General features: G+C 42.1%; 1 protein-coding gene across 1 annotated transcript; it reads left to right on the plus strand.

The window, feature by feature from the left end:
- Window positions 1-260: 260 nt before the first annotated feature.
- On the plus strand, window positions 261-24,564 carry ENOPH1 (enolase-phosphatase 1). Its single transcript, XM_060779329.2, has 6 exons — window positions 261-479; window positions 16,240-16,341; window positions 18,751-18,953; window positions 21,653-21,785; window positions 21,886-22,009; window positions 23,954-24,564. Exons 1-6 carry the CDS (start codon window positions 396-398, stop codon window positions 24,091-24,093), a joined length of 786 nt encoding a protein of 261 aa, XP_060635312.1. The 5' UTR covers window positions 261-395; the 3' UTR covers window positions 24,094-24,564.
- Window positions 24,565-24,838: the final 274 nt, after the last annotated feature.

Genomic DNA, 24,838 nt, shown 5'->3' on the forward strand with positions numbered 1-24,838 from the left:
ATCCCTTAGAAAACTACAACTTCCAGGAGTCCTTAGGAGGGAGCCAGGACAGAGGAAGCTGTGCCAAACTGCCTTCATACTAGTGTAGATGCATCCCTTAGAAAACTACAGCTCCCAGGAGTCCATAGCAGGGAGCCTCCCCGCCATCCACCTCCATGGCGCCCCTTCTGCCCTCCTCTCTCTCTCCCTCTCTCTCTCCTTTTCCTTGGCTGCCAATGGGAGGGGACCAAATCCGGATGCGGCTGCCCTGCTTCCAGCCACGTGGGTAGAGGAGGCTGCTCTTCCCTTTTGGGCGTGAGCTTCAGCCCGAGCGGCGCTTCCTTCTGCTGCATCGGCTGAGACCCATTGATTGGCTCCCCCTTTTCCTCTTTCCTCTCCCTCTTTTCCTCTCGGAGATGGTGGGCTTCACGGTGCCCGCGGAAGTCAGGGTCTTCCTGCTCGACATCGAAGGCACTACAACTCCCATCGCCTTCGTCAAGGTGAGGAGGGCGGGGGGATGATGGGCTGTGTAGTGGGGAGGAGGAAAAAAACCCCCTTTGGCTTTGGATCTGTGCGTTTTGTATGCATCTCTGAAAGATGCAGTTTTGACACCCCTTTTTGCAGTTTTGACACCCTTTTTTGCAGTTTTGACACCCCCTTTTGCAGTTTTGACACCCCTTTTCTCTGCTATGGAATCATGGGAGTTGTAGTTTTGCAAAGGGCTGCATCTCCTACCTTGTAGAATGAATGAATGCAGTCTAGCACCGTTTTGGTGAGTTTTATAAGCCAGGGCAGTGAAAGTGGTGCCATAGTGAATTCCTACTGCTGTAGATGCTGGCCTTGTAAAACTACAAATCCCATACCATGTAAAACTACAAATCCCATTCCGTACCATGAAGCCAAGGCAGTGGAAGTGATGCCAAAGTGAATTCCTACTGCTGTAGATGCTAGCCTTGTAAAACTACAAATCCCATTCCATACCATGAAGCCAAGGCAGTGGAAGTGGTGCCAAAGTGAATTCCTACTGCTGTAGATGCAGGCCTTGTAAAACTACAAATCCCATACCATGTAAAACTACAAATCCCATGAGTCCATACCATGGAGCCAAGGCAGTGAAAGTGGTGCCAAAGTGAATTCATACTGGTGTAGATGCAGCTCTTGTAAAACTACAAATCCCATGATTCCATACCATGGAGCCACGGCAGTGAAAGTGGTGCCAAAGTGAATTCATACTGGTGTAGATGCAGCCCTTGTAAAACTACAAATCCCAAGACTCCATAGCAGGGAGCCAGGGCAGTGAAAGTAGTGCCAAAGTGAATTCATACTGCTGTAGATGCAGCCCTTGTAAAACTACAAATCCCAGGAGTCAAGATGAAGGAAAGTGGGGACTAAAAACTGCATTCATCCTAGTGCAGGTGCATCCCTTATAAAACTGCAAATCCCAGGAGCCCATGGGGGGGGGGGTCAATAACATTTTATAATGTTGCCCATCTGCACTGTCGACTTAACGTAATTCTGCATTCACTTTCACTTCCTTAGCTCAGTGCTTAGGATGTAGAATAATGGGGTTTGTAGTTTGGTGAGGGACCATTACTCTTTGGGAGAGAAGGCCAAAGATCTTGCAAGACTACAACTCCCATCAAACCCTAGCATTGAGTTGTGGCAGCTAAAATGGGGTCAAACTTAATTAATTCTATAGTGTAGATCAGTTATGAGCAAACTTAGGTCCTCCAGGTGTTTTGGACTCCAACTCCCACAATCCCTAACAGCCTCAGGCCCTTTCCTTTCCCCTACAGCCGCTCAAGCGGGAAAGGAAAGGCCCTGAGGCTGTTAGGGATTATGGGAGTTGAAGTCCAAAACATCTGGAGGACCTAAATTTGCTCATACCTGGTGTAGATGCACCTCAAGTTGATTGTTGACTTGAATTTTTGCATGGTTTTTCCTAGGCCAGGAATAATAATGATAATAATAATAATAATAGTCTTTTTTGTATATCCTGCCACCATCTCCCAAAGGGACTCGGGGCGGCTCACAGAACACTCAAGGTGTGACAATCAAAATACAACAAGTGCAAAGCAAAACATAAACAATAAACAGTCAACACAACATCATAAATTCACAATACAACCCTGGTAAAAAAAAATGAATTATAGCAATTGCTGTAGAGAAAACATTAAGGTTGCTGTGAGTTTTCCAGGCTGTATAGCCATGTGTCAGAAGCATTCTCTCCTAACATTTTGCCCACATCTATAGCAAGCATCCTCAGAGGTTGTGAGGTCTGTTGGAAACTAGGCAAGTGAGGTTTATATATCTCTGGAATAATGTCTAGGGTGGGAAAAATAATTCTTGTCTGTTTATTTATTTATTTACTTTTCTTGTATACCGCAGTTTCTGAGCCCGTAGGCGACTCAACGCGGTTCACAAGTGTTTGAGGCAGATGTGAATGTTACAATTGGCTGGCATGATTAGCATTGAATGGCCTTGCAGCTTCAAAGCTTGGCTGCTTCCTACCTGGGGGAATCCTTTATTAGAAGGTGATTGGCTGGCTCTGATTGTTTCTTGTCTGAAATGTAATGCTGCGTTAGCTTACAGCACCATTAGCAGTCTCCAAATCATCCAAATACTAACCAGTGCTGACCCTGCTTAGTTTCCAAGATCGGATGGGATCAGGATAGGGCTGTCATATCACAAGTTGCTGCTTCAGTAATTTTGACTGCTCCTCCTCGCAAGGAAGCTGTTGAACACCAAATAGGTCCCATTCCCTTTCAGATTTTAAATTTGGGGTACAACTCCCAATTCAAATTGCTGAATGCATTTGATCACAGAACTATATCAGACCTCCCTTCTGCCTTCAGGGAAATCTGATCCAGGGTTGTCTCTTTGCAGTGAATGCAGCAAAACGAAATCCCTATAATAACAGTTCTGCAACCATAGTAAAAAAAAGGAAACAAAAAAACCTGATTTATAGCATTGCAGCAACTTAAAACGCCAGTTTAGGTATCTAAAGTAAAATTCCTCACTTGCTGTAATGTAAAAAATTGAAGACTGGAGGAAAATGGAATTTGGGGACAGAATTTCATAAAATACTTTTTTTTCTCATGTCAGGAGTGACTTGAGAAACTGCAAGTCGCTTCTGGTGTGAGATAATTGGTCATTTGCAAGGACGTTGCCCAGGGGATGCCTGGATGTTTTACCATCCTATGGGAGGCTTCTCTCATGTCTCAAGACTCGGCTGTTTGGTTGTGCATTTAAGTAATCAGATCTAATTTGCCAAATAGTTACTGTTGAATGTTTTTATGTTGAATGTTTTTATATTGTGTAAATGCTATTTTAGACTGTAAGTCGCTCGGAGCACCTTGGTGGAGAGCGACTAATTAAGAAATAAAGTGAAGTGAAGTGAAGTAAAGAAGCTGGAGCTGGCAGACGGGAGCTCACCCTGCTCCTTGGATTCAAACCGCCAGCCGTTTGGTCAGCAGTCCTGCCGGCACAAGGGTTTAAACCAGGGGTCCTCAAACTTTTTAAACAGAGGGCCAGGTCACAGTCCCTCAAACTGTTGGAGGGCTGGATTATAATTTGAACAAAACATGAATGAATTCCTATGTACGCTGCACATATCTTATTTGTAGTGCAAAAACACTTAAAACAATACAATAATTAAAATGAAGAACAATTTTAACAAATATAAACTTATTAGTATTTCAATGTGAAATACTAATGCCTGCTTTTGACTGATGAGATAGGATTGTTGTTGTTGTTGTTGTTGTTGTGTGCTTTCAAGTCGTTTCAGACTTAGGTTGACCCTGAGTGAGTGCTGGGTAAATGACCTTGGAGGGCCGTATCCGGCCCCCGGGCCTTAGTTTGAGGACCCCTGGTTTAAACCATTGCACCATTGCACCTTCATTTTGCTATAGCTAACACCACTGCCTGAAGTGCAGTTGTGTATTCATGCTTTTGTAATAACAGATCTTGACATCAGATTTTTAACTGAATGTGTAACAACTACTGGTAGTATCTTCAATATTTTTTGGTATCAATATTGATTAGCATCAGTGTTGGTTGGCAGGAAAATGGGAAGATTGTAGTGTAACACATAGTTCTTATTTAGATGAGCCAGAAAGATGTTTCTCTAACTTTTCCAATTCCCTCTAATAGTGCTGTTTTATTATAAAACAGTATTTACTGTAAAATGATATTGAGATTTCCAGTGCTTCTTTGAGAAAGACTTCACAACTTTGTGATTTAATTTTGGAAGTGTGCAGTGTTACATCTGAATAGTTTTGCTAGTGTGTCCGTTAAAAAAATACCTTCCTTTCATGTTTGCTCTTAGTAAACAAACCATTGCTGAATATTTGCCAATGGTTTATTTCAACATCCGTTCACTATCTAGTTAATTCTTAAGCAGTGCTTTTTAGATTTGAATCATTTTTGTTGTTGTAATGTATTGGGTAGGAATAAATTGATTTAATTGCAAGAATTTTAGCTTTGTGTTTACTGTGAAAATTTCAGGAGCAACTTGAGAAACTGCAAGTTGCTTCTGGTGTGAGAGAATTGGCCGTCTGCAAGGATGTTGCCCAAGGAATGCCTGGATGTTTTCTGATGTTTTATCATCCTTGTGGGAAGCTTCTCTCATGTCCCCGCATGGGGAGCTGGAGCTGACAGAGGGAGCTCATCCGTGTTCTCCTCAGATTCGAACCTGTGACCTGTCGGTCTTCAGTCCTGCTGACACAAGGGTTTAACCCATTGTACCCTTGACATTAAGTCTAGTCGTGTCCAACTCTGGGGTGGTGGTGATGCTCATCTCCATTTCTAAGCCAAAGAGCCAGCGTTGTTCATAGGCACCTCCACGGTCACGTGGCCAGCATGACTGCATGGAGTGCTGCTACCTTCCCGCAGAAGCTGTACCTATTGATCTACTCATATTTGCATGTTCTCGAACTGCTAGGTTGGCAGAAGCTGGGCTTAACAGTGGGAGCTCACCCCACTCCCTGGATCCGAACCACCAGCCTTTCAGTCAGCAAGTTCAGCAGCTCAGTGGTTTATATTGGGTGTAGAGTGATGCACCCCTAAATTCAAGTTTACACTGGATTGGGCTTGTATCTACCTTTTAAGTGAACTGGCTTTGTAATAACCCTATCAATGGTTATTTTGAGCGTTGTGGGGGAAATGTGATCAAGGACTATTATCTTGAGCTGGCGGACAGAATTGCCAGTTTGCAAGCTGGAGATGATCCATTTCCTATTAAGTTTAACGGATGAGACTCTGCCAAAAACCATGCCATTGTGGTTTTTACGGGCGTGCTTACGCATCCAACCTCATACTTCCTCCTCGTGCTTCATGCATCGAGTCATGTTTGTGCATCATATCCCTTCCTGTGTCTTCAAAGTTTTTCTTGCAGACTGGTGGAGGAGAACACCAGTTCCTTTTCAGAAAGGAATTGTAGCATTTCTTGGTCACGATTGGATCAGAGTGGGCTGAGAGTGGCGGTAAATAAGTGCAAGTAATAAATAAATAAATAAATATTTTATCTATTATTATTTACATTATTTATATTCTGCCCTTCTCACCCTGCAGGGGACTCAGGGCGGATCACAGTGCACACAGATATGGCAAACATTCAATGCCACAGACATACAACATATACAGACACCGAGGCTAGTTAACTTTCCAGCTTCATGAAGGTATTCTTTTTGAATTCTGGTCACCGGGGGAGCTGTCGCTTCACCATACACTTGTGACACCTATGGAGTACTTCCTTATTCTTTTGCAGGCTGCAGGAGCGTGTGTTATAGCGTCATAATTTAGTTAAATTAGCCTCCCCTAAATTTCATACTTGACAGATGCAACTGTCTTTCGGGCTGCAACTGTCTTGTCGACAGCAAGCTAGACAAATGGCTGGAAGCTCACTCCTACCCTAGCTGGCTTCGAACTCATGATCTCTTGGTCCCGATACTTTGACTACAACCTCTGGAGATTTGGTCCTTTCATTACAACCTCTGGGGGGTCAGAAGGCATATTTATGACTGCTTTGCAGCATAAGGGGTGTACAAACACTATAGAATTAATGCAGTTTGACACCACCATGGCTCATGGGAGTTGTAGTTTACAGGGACTTTAGCCCTCTCTGCTAAAGAGTGCTGATGCCTCACCAAACTGCAGATGTCATAGCATTGAGTCGTGACAGTCAAAGTGACAACAAACTGCATTCATTCTACAGTGTAGATCAGTGGTTCCCAACCTTTGGGCCTCCAGGTGTTTTGGACTTCAACTCCCAGAAATCCGAGCTGTTAGGAAATGTGGGAGCTGACATACAAAACATGTGGAGGTCCAAAGGTCAGGAACGACTGGTGTAGATGCATCCAGAGTCTGGTGCTACCTTAAAAGACTGCTATTAATTTTTAAGCGCATACCTGTAATTGCCATATTGTATTGCAGGCTTCTCTAATCTGGTGCTTTCAATATATTTTGGATTATATCTCCTATCATCCTCAACAGTGTTGAGTTATGCCAACTAGGAATGATAGAAACTGTCGCCCAACACCTCAGGTTATTGTTATATCATTATATGTATTACTATCACACTCACAACATTAAAAACGCAGTGCAAATTAAAACCCATAACATAGCAACATTAAAATAGAATTAAACATACAAGGCAATTAAAATCACTTAAAAATTGGGGGGAAAATCATCCAATACCTTACAGCACCTCCCTGGCTCGCTCTTAAAAGCTTTGCTCTTTAAGAGCCTGTCTGAATAAAAATGGTTTTTAGGTTGTAGGAGGAAGCCTTATTGTAGCAGAGCCTAAAATAGGTTCCTTTCAGTGGTGGCTTGAGAGTGTGGGTAGGTGGAAAATAGATCTCTGTGTGTTTTTCAATGGATTAGCAACATTTTCTGGGTTTCAGTTGCTGAATAGCAGCAGCAGCAACAACAACGTAATAATAATGATAATGATAATAATAATAATAATAATAATAATAATAGGACCTCAAAATTGAACTGCAAAGGCTCTGGCATAAACCAGTACAGGTGGTCCCAGTGGTCATTGGCACACTGGGTGCCGTGCCAAAAGACCTCAGCCGGCATTTGGAAACAATAAACATTGACAAAATCACGATCTGTCAACTGCAAAAGGCCACCTTACTTGGATCTGCCCACATCATTCGAAAATACATCACACAGTCCTAGAAGTTTGGGAAGTATTCGACTTGTGATTTTGTGATACAAAATCCAGCATATATAATAATAATAATAATAATAATAATAATAATAATAATAATAATAGAAAACTGGCCAAAGAAGACTCTCCATGGACAGTTCCTGGGAAAAACTGAGAGCCAAATCGACAAAGAAAAAACATGGCTGTGGCTCACAAATGGAACTCTGAAAAAAGGAGACAAAGGAGTGCCTGATCCTGGCAGCCCAAGAACAAGTCATTCGAACCAATGCCATGAAAGCCAGAATTGAAAAGTCAACAACAGATCCCAAATGTAGACTCTGCAAGAAAGCAGATGAAACAATAGATCACATCCTGAGTTGCTGTGAGAAGATCGCGCAGACAGACTACAAGCAGAGTCATAATGCCATTGCTCAGATGATTCATTGGAACTTGTGGCACAAATATCATGTGCCTGTGACAAAGAACTGGTGGGATCACAAGCCAGAAAAAGTTACAGAGAATGAACATGTCAAGGTACTCTGGGACTTCCGAACTCAGACGAGTTTTGGAACAAAATACTCCTGACCTTACGATCGTGTTAAAAAACAAAGTATGGATCGTTGATGTCGCAATCCCAGGTGACAGCAGGATTGCAGAGAAACAACTGGAAAAGCTGACACAATATGTGGATTTAAAGATTGAACTGCAAAGACTCTGGCACAATCCAGTCAAGGTGGTCCCAGTGGTGATCGGCACACTGGGTGCAGTGCCTAAAGACCTTGGTCTGCACTTAAACACAATTGGCGCTGACAAAATTATCATCTGCCAGCTGCAAAAGGCCACCCTACTGGGATCTGCATGCATTATTCGCTGATACATCACACACTCCTAGACACTTGGGAAGTGTCCGACGTGTGATCCAATACAATAGCCAGCAGAGTGTCTGCTGTAGACTCACCTTGTTGTGTTTCAAATAATAATAATAATAATAATAACAACAACAACAACAACAACAACTTTATTTTTATACCCCGCCACCATCTCCCCAAGGGAACTCTGGGTGGCTTACAAGGATCAGAGCTGGGTCTGGGCTCAAGTAAGTGCAATGATTCGTAAGAAGAGCCAAGGGAAAGTGCAAAAATTCAAATGGGCCAGGCTAGAGGGAATACCCTTGGCCGTAAAGTGTCGAGGTTACTGGGAGGAGGGCTAAACTAAAGTGCAGGAGCTTAAATAGGGTCGAGCCAGTTCTCTGGTGAACTGCCTAATCAAAGGCACAACGGAACATCCACGTTTTTAAGTCCTTGCGGAAAATGGCCAAGGTGGGTGCTTGTCTGATCTCTCTAGGGAGGGAGTTCCAGAGCCAGAGGGCCACCACTAAGAAGGCCCTTTCCCTCGTCCCCACCAAATTCTTGATTTTGCCATTTTATATAAGAGACACTGTTTTACTATGCCATTTTATGTAATGGGACTTGGGCATCCATGGCTTTTGATATCCATTGAGGCACCTGGAACTAAACCCCAGTGGATACGAAATCCCACTGTACGTCCGAAAGGAAGAAAATGTGGGGTAATCTGGGGTGGGTTTTGTTTTGGAAAGGATGTGATTATGGTTCTGTTTTGCCACTGAAAACAAATTCCTGGGTTTTAGTTATTTTATTCTTAGCATGTAGTGTTTCTATCTGGCTCCCAGGGGTGGATCGAGAACATACAAATGTGAATAGATCAATAGGTACCACTTCTGTGGGAAGGTAATGGCACTCCATGTAGTCATGCTGGCCACATGAGCATGGAGGTGTCTATGGACAACGCCAGCTCATTGGCTTAGAAATGGAGATGAGCACCAACCCCCAGAGTCGGACATGACTAGACTTAATATCAGGGAAACCTTTACCTTTACCTATAACTTGTGCTTGTTCATGAATGGTGATTTCATAATAAACTGCTGCCCTTGAAATGCCGTAAGGCTTTTCCAGCTGAGTTGCTCTTTTGCTTTTAGTAATAAGTGTCCTCTAGAACTGGACATCTGCCTCTTAAAAAAGGAATTAATCAGAGGCTGCAAAAGCCCTCTTTATAGGCATTTAAAATTGAACGAATCTTCTTAAGAAAGATCTCTAATCTTAACAGTAATTTAGGACTGTTATATATTTTCCTGCGTGCCCTCTTACTACATTAAATGTCAGGAGATTTCTTCGGAGTTTGTGGCTGTCACATCAGGTATTTGGGAAACCAGGTCACTGGCGTTTATGCCGCAGGCTTTTTTGCTTGCTTCTCTCTGTGGTATTCACACACTGTATTACATTTTCCCAACACAAAGGGGAATGATGCTTTCAGATCTACTGCAGCCTACCCAGTCATTTTTAAACCATGAATCTTGAATTTGCATTTTTGATAGGCATGATTGTAATGTGCTTTAATCTTTGCTCTTTGCCTTTAATGGTCTTACATTTTATCTCTATTTTTAACGATGTTGTACTGTGCCTCCAATCATTAAAAACTAAAATTATTATTATTATTATTATTATTATTATTATTAATTGGCTGTTGTGTGTTTTCTGGGCTGTATGGCCATGTTCCAAAAGCATTCTCTCCTGACATTTATTATTATTATTTATTAATTTACTTATTACATTTATACCCAGCCCTCTCTCACCCTGAAGGGGACTCAGAGCGGCTTACAAGTTATATGTACATACAATATGTTATATTATTAGCATAAAACAAAATTAGCTTTATATAGTACTATATTGTCCTATACCACTATATTATAATATTAGTAATATTACATGTAATATATAATTAATATTATATTGTATTATTATTATTAGTGTATAATATTGTATTACATTTTATTTATTTATTTATTTATTATTTGCTGTATTTGTATACCGCCTTTCTCAGCCAATCGACGTCTCAAGGTGGTTTCCAACAAATCAGTATATATAAAGGAGCCCCCGGTGGCACAGTGGGTTAAACCCCTGTGCCGGCAGGACTGAAGACCGACAGGTCGCAGTTTCAAATCAGGGGAGAGGCGGATGAGCTCCCTCTATCAGCTCCAGCTCCTCATGCGGGGACATGAGAGAAGCCTCCCACAAGGATGGTAAAACATCAAAAATCATCCGGGCGTCCCCTGGGCAACGTCCTTGCAGACGGCCAATTCTCTCACAACAGGACGCTCCTGACATGACAAAAAAAAAAGTACATATAAAAATATAATACAGATTAAAACATTAAACAATATAAAACACCACAAAAGCAATGAAAACAACATCATTAGCGTCTCATTATCAAGCATTGTGCAGTTCCATTGTCAAATCGTTCGATTTCCTATATTAGCTACTCTGCACTTGTAAACGCTTGCTCGAACAACCATGTTTTAACTTGCCTCCGAAATGTTAAGATGGAGGTAACCACCGAAACCTCAGGTTCCAGGCTCAGCGATGAATCCAGGATCACACAGGATCATAATCTTCCTAGGGAGGGTGTTCCATAGCCGAGGGGCCACCACTGAGAAGGCCCTGTGTCTCGTCCCCGCCAAACGCACTTGAGACGAAGGTGGGACTGAGAGCAGGGCCTCCCCAGATGATCTTAGAGTCCTCAATGGTTCGTAAGGGGAGATACGTTCGGATAGAGTTGGGCCGGAACCACTTAGGGCTTTATAGGTCAAAGCCAGCACTTTGAATTGGGCCCGGTAGCAAACCGGCAGCCAGTGGAGCTGGCGCAACAAGGGGGTTGTATGCTCCCTGAGTGCCGCTCCTGTTAGCAATCTGGCTGCTGTTCGTTGGATTAGTTGAAGCTTCCGGACCGTTTTCAAAGGCAACCCCACGTAGAGAGCGTTGCAGTAGTCTATACGGGATGTAACCAGAGCGTGGACTACCGGGCCAAGTCAGACTTCCCAAGGTACGGGTGCAGCTGGCACACAAGTTTTAACTGCAAATGCTCCCCTGGTCACCGTCGAAACCTGAGGTTCCAGGCTCAGCGATGAATCCCAGATCACACAGGATCATGTTATCAATATTATATGTATACACCATATATTATATTACTTACATAGCACAATATTAGTATTATATAGTACTATATTGTTGCTAAGGAGAGGAGCCCCCAACTGATGGCACAGGAGACAAGGTGGAACTGTCTTCCTGGCTTTCACTCTTGCCCTAGAGCGGAAGTTGGTGCTGTGGAGGGCCCCCAAACTGATGGCACAACCTCTGAGGATGCCTGCCATAGATGCAGGTGAAACGTCAGGAGAGAATGCTTCTGGAACATGGCCATACAGCCCGGAAAAACACACAACAACCCAGTGATTCGGGCCATGAAAGCCTTCAACAATACATTATTGTTAATGATTAGCATCATCATCAGCATTATTATTATTATTATTATTATTATTATTATTATTATTATTATCTAAGAGTTCTATTAGAAGCCCTGATCCACCATCTGCGTTCTCTCTGAAAATGAAATGTAAGGATGTTGGAAAGCGTGGTTTGCAAGACTGTGAATTTTGTGAGTGAGCATAACTAGGGGCCATTCTAATAATTGAAAGCTGTGACCTATTTACGGAAAGATGAGTCAGTCCAGCCCCGCTATAGGCCAAGCTGGAGAATGAATGTTGTGGGCTTTATCAAATATTAATACGGCAAGAGGAGACTGGTCTACTCTAGCAGTTGAATAAGGTGCTAAGAGTCCTACAATAGTAAAATACACATTTAAATTATTGCTTTGCAAGTGCAGAGCAATAATTTAAATGTGTCGCTTGTGTAAAGCGAGCAAACGTACAGACAGAAAACAAGAGCCACAGAAAGGTTTCTCCCTCAGGTGCTGCTTCTTGCAAAACTTTACATGCAATCATCCCCTCCAGATTTGCTAAGGTTAGGAGTGAAGAACTTCGACAAAAGTGGAAAAACGCAATTTTTAAAAAACACTATTTTTTAAAAAATCCGAGATAATATGTCTCTAGGAACATTTGGGTCCTGCAACGTAACTCTGTGGCAGACGTTGATCATATAATCACCCTGGATGACCTAAAGATTCCTAGAGATAACCTATTAATCAAATCCATGAATAATCTAATCTGCAGATATGGAGTGCCAATCATACTTGGCATCCTGTAACTTCAATCTGATTTGGGTATAGTCTTCTCTCGCACAAAAGAAGGAGCAACCCAGTTGTCCCTATGGCCTCCAGACATTATGGAATAACGTCCGCCAGTATTTAAAAACTCTAAAATCAGGACAGTAAATAAAGAATAGAGGAATTCCTGACGGGAAACTATCAGTGCCAGCTAACACCTCCCAACAAAGGATTCCCCCGGGGAGGAAAGAGCCTGGCTTTGAAGCTGCAAGGATATTAAATGCTAATCAGAGTGATCAATTGCAACATTCACACTTGCCTCGAGCAGTCAATAGTTCATTCTTCCATCTGGACATTCCATAGACATATAAACCTCACTTGCCAAGTTTCCAACAGACCTCAAAACCTCTGAGGATGCCTGCCACGGATGCAGGCGAAATGTCAGGAGAGAATGCTTCTGGAACATGGCCATACACAGCCAGGAAAACTCACAGCAAACCTGTTACGGAATACAGTCACCAGCATTTCTGGCCATGGGCTGTTCTAGTTGGGATGCATGGGAATTTATGTTCAAAGTCATCTAGACAGCACCAGGTTTCCAGATCCGAAAAGATAAAAGTGTGAATAGCAAATCTGGGGAAACTGTTTGTGATGATTATTATTTATTGTTGTCCTTCTTAGATACATTAGCAGACTCTCTGCTATATACTCATATATTTTCTGCTCTATACTCATAGAGAGGTGAAGACCTGGGCAGAGAAAAATAAATTCGTAATTTTGCTTGGCATATTTCTCCCTTTTGCCCTCTATTCGTGCCTCTTTGAATTCTGCAGCACTGCTGGTCACAGCTGGCCTCCCGTTAGAGCGCTCAAGGGCCAAGGCTTCCCATTGCTCAGTATCTATGCCACAGTTTTTAAGGTTGGCTTTAATCCCATCTTTAAATCTCGTTTCCTGTCGACCAACATTCCCGTTCTTGAGTTGAGAGTAGAGTAACTACTTTGGGAGATGGTGAGTGGGCATTTGGACAACGTGGCCAGTCTAGTGGAGTTGATGGTGTAGGAGCATCGCTTCAAGTTCTGGTGGTCTTTGTTTCTTCCAGCATGCTTACATTTGTCTGGCTGTCTCCTCAAGAGATTTGCAGGATTTTTTGGAGGCAATTCTTATGGGTCGTTCCAGGAGTTGAGTGTAATGTCTGTAGACAGTCTACGTTTCGCAGGAATATAGCAGGTTTGGGAGGCGAACAGCTTTATAAACAATCACCTTGGTCTCCCTACGCATGTCCCAATCCTCAAACACTCTCTGCTTCATTCAGAAGAATGCTGCACTTGCAGAGCTCAGGCGGTGTTGTATTTCAGTGTTAATGTTGACTTTTGTGAGGAGGTGGCTGCCAAGGGAGCAGAAATTGTCAACATTTTCTAATGCTACACCATTAAGCTGTATTTCTGGCATTGGAGAGGGATTGGCTGGTAACTGTTGGTAGAGCACTTTGGTAAGACCAGTGTGAATTGTAATCTCTCAAAAAAGAACTTTTCAAAATCCTGCATTAGGAATGGAACCAATGTTATGGCCCCTTTGCTCTTCTTTGCATGTGTTCGATGTGAATTGAGCTTTTTAAAGATGTTCCTGAACATGTGAATTAGAAGTGAGAGCTTTGTGTCTGCCAAACATGTATCATCATGCAAGTGCACACACCTTAGTCTGCATTTGGTGGCAAATCTGGATTTATTACCAGTTAATATGTGAACAGGTGGAGTTCCATGAAGAAAGAAGCCTACTTCTATGAAAGTTACTTGGAGAGGCAGCAATTATTCTGGGTTTTGTTTCTTAAATGACCTTATACTTTTAGAAGGACCAAGAATGTCCTTTTTTGGACCATTTTCCCTGCAGAGTTGACTTTTTTTTTCAAAGCATGAGCAGCCAACCTTGAACTTCATTACTTACACGACATGAAGGTCACATCACTTGTCATTTAGCCGGTCCATTGTTCTGAGACCTGAACAGAAGTGTGACAACCCTTTTTGTTCTCTGTATAATTGGGCTTTGCTTAATATAGATGCCCTTTGCATTAGTACCTTCTGTGACACTCAAGAATGGTCGCTTATACAGCTACTCCTCATTAACTCGGTATTCAGTTTGTGAAAAGTGGGCACTTCACTTGAAGAGTCCAAACTTTGGCACCTTGAAAGCACATTGCATTTGTGAGTAATATCAGAATTAATGCAGTGAAATAGCAGGGTGGAATGATTTTTTTTTTGTGCGTCAGGAGAGACTTGAGAAATTGCAAGTCGCTTCTGGTGTGAGAGAATTGGCCGCCTGCAAGGATGTTGCCCAGGGGATGCCCAGATGTTTTACCATCCTATGGGAGGCTTCTCTCATGTCCCCACATGAGAAGCTGGAGCTGACAGATGGGAGCTCATCCCACTCCCCGGACTCGAACCACCAACCTTTCAGTCAGCAGTCCTCCTGGCAGGAGGGTTTAACCCATTGTACCACCGGGAGCTCCATGGTGGAGTGATTATGGATGACACCAACTGGCATTCGAAGTGGAATATCAGATGTATCAGGATGCATGCCATAATTTTTAAGTTGCGGAATTGGATATTCATTGTATTTTGATTGACCTCACAACCTCTGAGGATGCCTGCCATAGATGCAGGCGAAATGTCAGGAGAGAATGCTTCTAGAATATGGCCATACAGCCCGAAAAACCCACAACAACCCACTGAATATTTTCTGTTTATAAACGCATACAGGTTGAGCATCCCTTACTTGGAATTTGAAATACTCCAAAATCTGAAATTGTCTATACAACTGGCTAAGATAGTGGCACCTTTGCTATGTGATGGTTCAAACTTTGTTTCATGCACTGAAGTATTAAAACTATTGTATAAAATTAACTTCAGGCACTGTGTATTAGGTGCATATGAAACATAAAAGAATTTTGTGTTTATAATAAGGCCCCATGTCCAAGATATCTCATGATGTATATATGCAAATGCAGTTATTTAAAAAAGAAATACTCGTATATACTCGAGTATAAGCTGACCTGAATATAAGTTGAGACACTTAATTTTACTACAAAAACTGGGAAAACGAGTATAAGCCGAGGGTGGGATATGCAGCAGCTACTGTTAAATTTCAAAAATAAAATAGATTCCAATAAAATTACGTTAATTGAGGCAATGTTTTTGAATAATCACATAAAACTTCAATTTGAGATAAGACTGTCCAACTCTGATTACACCATTATTCTAACTTTCTTCAATGTAAATGTGCTTATGTATTCTTCTAATGATAATAGAGTAAAATAATAAATGTAATAAAATATAATAACAATAATAATAATAATAATAATAATAATAATACAGTAAAATGACTTTTTATCCTGGAATAACGTGTGACATCATCTTATGTTTATTTGTTTGTTTATGTCAAAGTCATGCATTAATAAACATGAATTGGAAAAAAGGGAAAAGGTAATACAGTAAAATAATGGAAATGTAATAACAGTAATAATAGAATAAAACAATACATGTAATAATAATAATAATAATAATAATAATAATAGAGAAAAATAATGTAAATAATGTAAATGTAATAACATTAATAATCAATAGGGTAAAATAATAAATGTAGTAGTAGTAGTAGTAGTAATAATAATAATAATAATAATAATGTAAAATAATAAATAACCTCGAGTATAAGCCAAGGGGGGGGGGGGTCTTTCTCAGTCCAAAATAGGTGCTGAAAAATTCAGCTTATACTTGAGTATATACGGTAATCCCAACATTTTGGGTTCCAAGGATTTCAGATAATGGATGTATGTATAATCTATATTACACAATCAATGTATAGGCCAAAGTCCACTATTCTCTGAATATGTTCTGATCATGTTGTGTCCCTCAAATATGTTTTGTAGTGCAGCCACCTCTTTTCTTCCCATCCAATCCCTTTTCAGTATCCACCTTTCCCTATAACAATGAAGGTGGGGAACCTGCAATGCTTATGTTGTGTCTTTTGTGTATTATCAGGACACTCTGTTTCCTTACATCAAAGAAAACATTCACGACTACCTGAGGACACACTGGGAGGAAGAAGAATGCCAAGAAGATGTTGGCCTTTTGAGGAAACAGGTGACCATCTTTATCGCCTTTTCCTTTTCTTGTCATTTGTTTCATGACAGCGTGGTTCTGGTTGCTGCTGCTCTGTATTTTCAAGTTGAGACCAACTTATGGTGACTGTCATAGGGTCACCATAATGGTCATAGGGTTTTCTTGGCTACGTTTATTTCATGGAGGTTTGCCATTGCCTTCATCCAAGGCTAAGAGATTGTGACTTGCCTACAATCCATGGCTCTGTGTAGGGATTTAAAATCTCAAAAATCACAACATCCCATTGGTTGGCTGTCTGTATCTTGAGACGACTCTTACGCCAAATGGGCAATCTGTGACCCAAAATCTAATCACATGGAGTCGTCAGTCTGATTTTGAAAGCCCTGGGCACCAGAGTTCTGCAAGATTGTTTTTTCCCTTTCCTCTTAGGATGGAGATGTTAGACTCCCATCTGTCTTTAGCTCTGGCTCCATCCACTGCTAGTTTCAGCCTTTTCTTTAGCAGATTGTATCCATGACAAATTAACCTAGAGCAGCGTTTCTCAACATTGGTGGTCGGGACCGCTCAAGGGAGGGGGGGGGGTTGCAAGGGGGTTTCAGAGGGGTCACCAAAGACCATCAGGAAACACATATTTCTGATGGTCTTAGGAATCCCTTTGGCAGAGAAGGCTGAAGGCTTCTCTTCCTTTTTGGAAATAGATGGTGAATCCTCCCACCAAAAGCCCTCCTCCACTGTGATTGGCCAACCTCTCAGCCAAGAAGGGGGGGCTGCATGTGTGGGCGAGGGAGAGCATGTGAGGCTGGAGGGAGGCTTGCACCAGCGAGTCAACAACAACAACAGCAACAACAATTCTTTATTGATTAGTCAATGTTGACCATATCAAAACATGCAAAACATACACATACAGTAAAACCATATATGAATACAAGGCATCATGGCCTACCAGCGAGTCCTTTCAGGGCATGGGGTTTCTGTGTGGGAAGTTTGGCCCAATTCTATTGTTGGTGAATGCTCTTTGATTGTAGGTGAACTATAAATCCCAGCAACTAAACTCCCACAAGACAAAATCAATCCCCCCCAACTCCACCAGTATCCAAATTTGGGCGTATTGGGTATTTGTGCCAAATTTAGTACAGTGATTGAAAATACATCCTGCATATCGGATATTTACTTTACGATTCATAACAGTAGCAAAATTCCAGTTATGAAGTAGCAATAGAAATAATTTTATGGTTGGGGGTCACCACAACATGAGGAAGTATATTAAGGGCATTAGGAAGGTTGAGAATTACTGACCTAGATAGAATGTGACCCTTAACATAATAAGGCTTACCAAAGCTCGTAGGTTCTAAAAGTTATCTTTTTGGACTATAGCTTCCAGGATTTGTGGACTACACAGGCATGTTTGGTAGTTTATATTTCTCCCATATTCACACATTTCAGATCTGCAATTTTCTTTGGGCCAGATTCTGTCTGATTTGCCCACTGTGGTCCATGCTCTGGTTACATCCTGAATAGATTACTGCAACGCACTCTATGTGGGGTTGCCTCTGAAGACTGTCCGGAAGTTACAATTAGTCCAACGGTTGGCAGCCAAGTTGCTTACGGGCACGGGGTACAGGGAGCGCACAACTCCTTTGTTACACCAGCTCCACTGGCTGCCAATCAGCTTCCAAGCACAATTTAAAGTGCTGGTTTTAACCTACAAAACCCTGAACGGTTCCGGCCCGGTTTACCTGTCCGAACGCATCTCCTCCTATAAACCTTCTAGGATGTTAAGATCTTCCAGAGAGGCCCTGCTCTCAGTCCCACCACCTTCACAGTTGCGCTTGGTGGGGACGAGAGACAGGCCTTCTCTGTGATGGCCCCCCAGGCTATGGAACTCTCTCCCTGGCGAGATTAGATCTGCCCCCTCCCTCCTGTCCTTCAGGAAGCAGCTAAAATCCTGACTGTGGAATCAGGCATTTGCAGATTGATGGATGACCCGGTAAAGTTTAAGTGGTAATGGACAACAACAATTGGATTGAGTTTGATTATGAGTTGGATGATGTTTTAACTTGATGAACTGTTTTTATATGCATTTTAGAACTTATTTATTGTATGTTGTTTTATGATGTTATTTATAGTATTGTATATCATTGAATTTTTGCTGTTAGCCGTTCTGAGTCCCTCCACGGAGGTAGAGAAGAACGGGATATATAAGCTCTAAATAAATAAATAAATTTGTGGATTTAGGTAAATTCTTATCAGTAAGAAAGTGAAATATCAGTCATTTTGAATCCTCCCTGATATAATTCGACCCGTAATCATGTCCCCTACTCTGCTCCTATCTTCATTATACAGAATCATGTGTTGCCATGTTGAGGTCTCATTTTGGTTTCTGATAATTATTAACATGGTCATTTCTCTCTCTCTCTCCAATCTCCAAAGGCTGAAGAAGATTCTCACTTGGGTGGTGTTGTTCCCATCCCAATGGAAAGTAGAGATGGAGAAGAGGAGATTGAACGTGTCATCCAGGCCGTTGTGGACAATGTCAGCTGGCAGATGTCTTTAGACAGAAAGACAATGGCTTTGAAACAGCTCCAAGGTCACATATGGAGGGCAGCGTATGAAAATGGCCGTGTGAAGGGAGAGTGAGTAGCAAGTTCGTGGGATTCCAGTATATCAAACAGCTTAATAGATACATTACTGTCTCATTAGCAGTGACCTATTCAACCACAGTCTAGAGCAGAATTGTCAAACTTATTTTCATGGAGGGACACACCAACCTTATTGTTGTCTTCAAAGGACTGTTGAATCCATAGACAAAGAATCTGTGCATATGGTAGGCCAACTTTAAACGCTCACCAGGCACAAACCCTCTGTACCCGCGGTCCTAGTCTAAATTCAACCTCACATTGACTCTGAAAGCTTAATGCAATGGAAGTTGTAGTTTGATTTCGACAAACTACCTCTTCCATTGGTGAAAGGGTCACAAGCAGAAAACGTTTGAGAAGTCTTGCTCTAATGAACTACAGAACAAACAAACACACTCTTTGATTCTAAGTTAGAAAATTACACACCCCAAGATTTCCTGAGACAAAACCATGGCAATTAAAGTAGTATTGAAGTGCGACAATTGTGTAGTTTAGATACACAACATCTATACACATAATAAAAGTGAAAATATATATGTGGGTGTATGTGACTGGGGTGCCCACTTTCACAGACAGGCTCCTGCCTCCACAAACACCTGTGAGCAGCCACCAAAGGCCCTCCCTCCAATGACATTGCGGGTTATAGTGAGTGCTGTGAACATGTACAACACTTGCCAGTGTCCTTCACAAACACAGTATTACCCACCACCCAATATCATCCTAGATTTTTTGTTTTTCCTCCACCAGAGACATCCCAATGTTTCTTACTCTCTCCATTCGTGTAAAATTTGCATAATCCCACCCATTGCCTCCCCCATAACCCTTTTCTATACCTAGCTATAGCCCACAGCAATCAGAGGAATTGATCAGAAACTGAGCATACTAAAAAGGTTTGGGAAGAATTCACTATGATTTATAGGAGTTGTAGGTACTGGGATGTATAGTTCGCCTGCAATCTTAGAACTGCATTCTGAACTCCCCCAATGATGGACCTGGAACTAACTTCTCACACAGAACCCCCATGACCAACAAAACTTATTGGAGGTCTTTGGAGAGGATTTATAGGAGTTGTAGTTCCCCAGAGTACATCCAGAGCACACTATGAACCCAAACAATGATGGATCTGAACCAAACTTGGCATGCACACCCAATATGCCGAAATTTGAATACTGGTGGGTTTTGAGGGGAATTGGCCTGAGCATGCAGGTGCTGGGATTAATAGTTCACCTGTAATCAATGAGCACTCTGAAAACCACCAAAGATGAAATTGGACCAAACTTGGCACACAGAGTCCCCATGACCAGCCAAAAATATTGGAGGGCTTTGGGGAAAATTCATCTTGATTTGAAGGAGTTGTAGTTCACCTACATCCATAGAGCACTGTGAAACCAAACACTGATGGATCTGGACCAAACTTGGCACGCATATCTGAATTTGATTACTGGGGGGTGGGGTTTGGGGAAAACAGGCGTTCATTTCTGGGAGTTGCAGTTCACCACACATATTGCCAAAAATACAGAAATAATTCCCAAAAGTGGCTAGAACTCTATGTAAAAACACACTCTATGTGGGGCTGCCTTTGAAGACGGCCCAGAAGCTTCAACTACTCCCAACGGGTGGCATCCAGATTTCTAACTAGGGTGGCGTACAGAAAGCATACTACTCCTCTGTTACGTCAGCTCCACTGGCTGCCAGTCTGCTACCGGGCCCAATTCAAAGTGCTGGTTTTGGCCTATAAAGCCCTATATGGTTCTGGTCTAACTTACCTGTTCAAACGTATCACCCTCTGTTGTTGTTCATTCGTTCAGTCATTTCCGACTCTTTGTGACCTCATGGACCAGCCCATGCCAGAGCTCCCTGTCAGCTGTCACCTCCCCCAGCTCCTTCAAGGTCAGTCCAGTCACTTCAAGGATGCCATCCATCCATCTTGTCCTTGGTCGGCCCCTCTTCCTTTTTCCTTCCATTTCCCCCATCATGATTGTCTTCTCTAAGCTTTTCTGTCTCCTCATGATGTGGCCCTCCCTCTAGCATTACGATTGGCTGGGGAGGCCCTGCTCCCTTTCCCAACCTCTTCTTTTGATTTTCTGTTGTGTTTTTGTGTAATATTGCGGTTCTGTATTGATGGGCGTGGCCTCATGTAAGCCACCCCGAGTCCCCTTTGGGGAGATGGTGGCAGGGTATAAATAAAGTTTATTGTTGTTGTTTTTGGTTGGGACAGGGCCTTCTCAGTGGTTCCCCTTAGCTATGGAACTCCCTCCCCAATGACATCAGGCAGGCCCCATCCCTCCTGGTTTTTAGAAAGAGACTTAAGAAGACCTAGCTTTTTACGCAGGCGTTTGGTGAATAGGAGACTGTGGACTGGGACTTTAACATCTTGAATAATGGACTGTGGATTTGGGGAAACGATTTGGACATGAGATCATGACTCTGTGTTTTATATGTGGTTTTTAGTCTGCTTGATACATTTTAATTGTTTATATGCTTAGATTGTTTATATTTTTATGAGATGTGTTGTATTGATTACCTATGCGGCACTGAATTTTTGCCAAACTTGTAAGCTACCTTGAGTCCCCTCTTGAGTCGAGAAAAGCGGGGCAGAAATAAATAAATAAATACATTTAAACTCCATTTCAAGATTTCTGTAAATAAATAAATTTAAACTCCTTTATGTTATCTGTTATTGTCCACCGTTATAGGTTCTTTGAGGATGTCGTCCCAGCCGTAAAGAAATGGAGAGAAGCAGGAATGAAGGTTTATATTTATTCTTCTGGGAGTGTGGAGGCACAAAAGCTCTTGTTTGGGAACTCTACAGAAGGTGACATTTCATCAGTAGGTGTTATTTTTATTGTCCTTACTCCTTCATTTCTAGAGTGTTCTTTTTTTAAGGCTTCTCCTCTTTTAAAACAAATTTTATTCCTTACTTTTCCAGCTCTTTGATGGCCACTTTGACACTCAAATAGGCCCTAAAGTCGAAAGTGAGAGCTACCAGCGGATTGCGTCAAGCATTGGGTGCTCCACAAACAACATCCTGTTTCTGACAGATGTCACTCGAGGTATGAATATTGCTGGGGATGTCCTCCTTTTTATTCTTAGTCCAGATCTTATCAAAGTTACTTTTTTATTACAATGCCCAAGGATTCCCCTAGCCAACATGGTAATTGTCCAGACCAGATTGAGAAATTCTACAAGATAATAAAAACATCCCCTTTCTTTAGCAAGATGTTGTATACTGAAAGCTGCTAAATATTTGATACCAAAAGATATCCCTATGTAGAAAGAGTTTGCCAGGTATTTGTTGTACATGTTCATGACTGGGTTGCTGTGAATGAATGAATTGTTTATGGTATTGTCGAAGGCTTTCATGGCTGGAATCACTAGGTTCTTGTGGGTTTTTTCAGGCTATAGAGCCATGTTCTAGAGGCATGACGTTTCGCCTGCATCTATGGCAAGCATCCTCAGAGGTAGTGAGGATGCTTGCCATAGATGCAAGCGAAACGTCATGCCTCTAGAACAGGAGTCCTCAAACTTTTTAAACATAGGGCCAGGTCACAGTCCCTCAAACTGTTGGAGGGCCGGATTATAATTTGAAAAAATTATATGAATGAATTCCTATGAACACTGCACATATCTTATTTGTAGTGCGAAAAACACTTAAAACAATACAATAATTAAAATGAAGAACAATTTTAACAAATATAAACTTATTATTTCAATGGGAAGTGTGGACCTGCTTTTGGCTGATGCGATAGGATTGTTGTTGTTGTTGTATGCTTTCAAGCCGTTTCAGACTTAGGTTGACCCTGAGTGAGGGCCAGGTAAATGACCTTGGAGGGCCGTATCCGGTCCCTGGGCCTTAGTTTGAGGACCCCTGCTCTAGAACATGGCTCTATAGCCCGAAAAAACCCACAAGAACCTAGAATTGTTTATTGTACACTTTCCAATATAACCTTAAAATGTAACAAGAGTTAAAACTGAAACAAGTTCATTAAAATTATGAAAGCAGAGACATGACAATGACAGTGTCTGCTTTGTGTCAATCCAAACCGTTTCCATTTCCGACCCCCAGTATAGATTTTGCTGCTTTGGCTCTGATCTTTTGGGCTGCAATTGCGAATGTGGCAACCTTTAGTATTATATTTTTAGAATGATCTGCTAGCAAGTCGCAGATCACCGCAGATTGTTGCCATGATGCCCTTTCTTCCAAGAGTGATCCTAGGAGATTTTTCCTAGGGTCATTGTACAAGGGGCAACGTAGCAAATAGTGTGTTAGGTCTTCTATTTCCCCTGTGCCACAAATGCAAAGTCGTTGGGCATGGGGGATCCCTCCGTATCTTCCCTCTAGCAAGTTTGATGGCATTGTTTGGAATTGCAGGGCTGTAAATGCTTTCCTCAGGACCGCTGACGTTAGGTCTTGAAGATATTGTTGACGATATTGGTCACTTTTTAGCCGAGGATACCAGGTGGAGAAACCTTGCAGTTTGCTAATCTGCAAGTTGTCAGCTGCATCCCTCTCAAAGATTTTGTCTCTAATCGCCTTCTTGTCCAGATGCATTAGCATATTTATTGACCCATCAAAGTACTGAAGGAGCAAGGCTTGCCAATATTGTACCCATCCTCCCTGCTTATACTGCTCCATCATGCATTGCTTTGTTATACTCTCGTCCTCCATTCCCAGCGCAGACGCCCCATGATAATGCGGCATGTCTCATTAAGAGACACATCCACTGTTTTAGCGTGGTGAGATGTGTTCCACTCTGGGCATGCATACTCAGCAGCAGAGTAGCATAGCGCAAGGGCAGATGTCTTCACTGTGTCTGGTTGTGATCCCCAGGTATAGACGTTACTATAGTCAGTGCTGAGTAATAATGGAAGTTGTAGTCCAACAATAACAGGAAAGTCATGGTGATCATGACCAGCATATGACCCTGAAATAATGCATTGGAGATATCTTTGTTGAACCAGATGGATAGATTATTTTCACTCTTTGTCCCCCTTAGAGGCAGACGCTGCAGAAGAAGTTGACATGCATGTGGCTATCGTTGTCCGGCCTGGCAATGCGGGGCTGACAGATGACGAGAAATCATATTACAGACTCATAACCTCTTTCAACGAACTGTTTCTGCCTTCGTCCACTTAAGAAGCCCATTTTTTACAAGGGATTTTGAAAAGAAGATGGGATACCATCTGAGAAAATTCTCCTTATAATTTATGGCAGTTTCGTTGCTAGTGATGAGAATTTCTGAGAGAGAAGTTATTTGGATCCTTGATCTTCTGATGAGAGGCAATTGAGGCCATAAGGTGTATCCATCCATTGATCTTGTAAATGCATTTCAGATTGAGCAACCGTTACAAAGCCTAGCGATTGTTGACTCCCTGTCTTCAGAATGGCACGGAAGAACAAGAAAACACAATTTGTCGGGAGTTTCTCTGGCACAAGACCTTTGACTGCACCATGTTTCTCCACCCTTGTGTACTTCCCATTCATCTGAAAAGGACCTTGTTTTAGAGAGCATCCTGATGGACTACATGCAGCATGTAAACCCCAGAAAACAGTCCCTTAGCTTTATTCCTTCCTGCAAATAATAATAAAAGTATCCTAAGTTTAAAACCTATCTCACCTTCCCTTCACCCTGCCAGCCTGGGAAAGTTGGAGAGGGAGCCAGGCCACCAACAAAACCGCACCTGGCTCTTAAGAAAACACAATCATTTACGATCTCAAAAATGAGAGGGCTGAATCTTTCATGGGGGATGATAGTGGTCCAACCTGGGCTCAGACCCTCCTAGGCAGGTACTCTGCCAGTGAGCAGGTGAGGGAAAGGGGGGGGGGGGCGCGATTAGCTGTGGTCCATAAAGACCATCTTAACATTATCAGACTACCTATT

The sequence above is a fragment of the Anolis sagrei genome, chromosome 5 (genome assembly GCF_037176765.1).
Source record: "Anolis sagrei isolate rAnoSag1 chromosome 5, rAnoSag1.mat, whole genome shotgun sequence".
NCBI classification, from domain to species: domain Eukaryota; kingdom Metazoa; phylum Chordata; class Lepidosauria; order Squamata; family Dactyloidae; genus Anolis; species Anolis sagrei.

What these genes read in the sequence shown, in the direction of transcription:
- ENOPH1 (XM_060779329.2), top strand. Translation starts at nt 396, where the DNA reads ATGGTGGGCTTCACGGTGCCCGCGGAAGTCAGGGTCTTCCTGCTCGAC. An exon ending in CTCCCATCGCCTTCGTCAAG is followed by an intron (nt 480 to 16,239) that starts GTGAGGAGGGCG and finishes GTGTATTATCAG; the next exon opens with GACACTCTGTTTCCTTACAT. An exon ending in AATGGCCGTGTGAAGGGAGA is followed by an intron (nt 18,954 to 21,652) that starts GTGAGTAGCAAG and finishes CCACCGTTATAG; the next exon opens with GTTCTTTGAGGATGTCGTCC.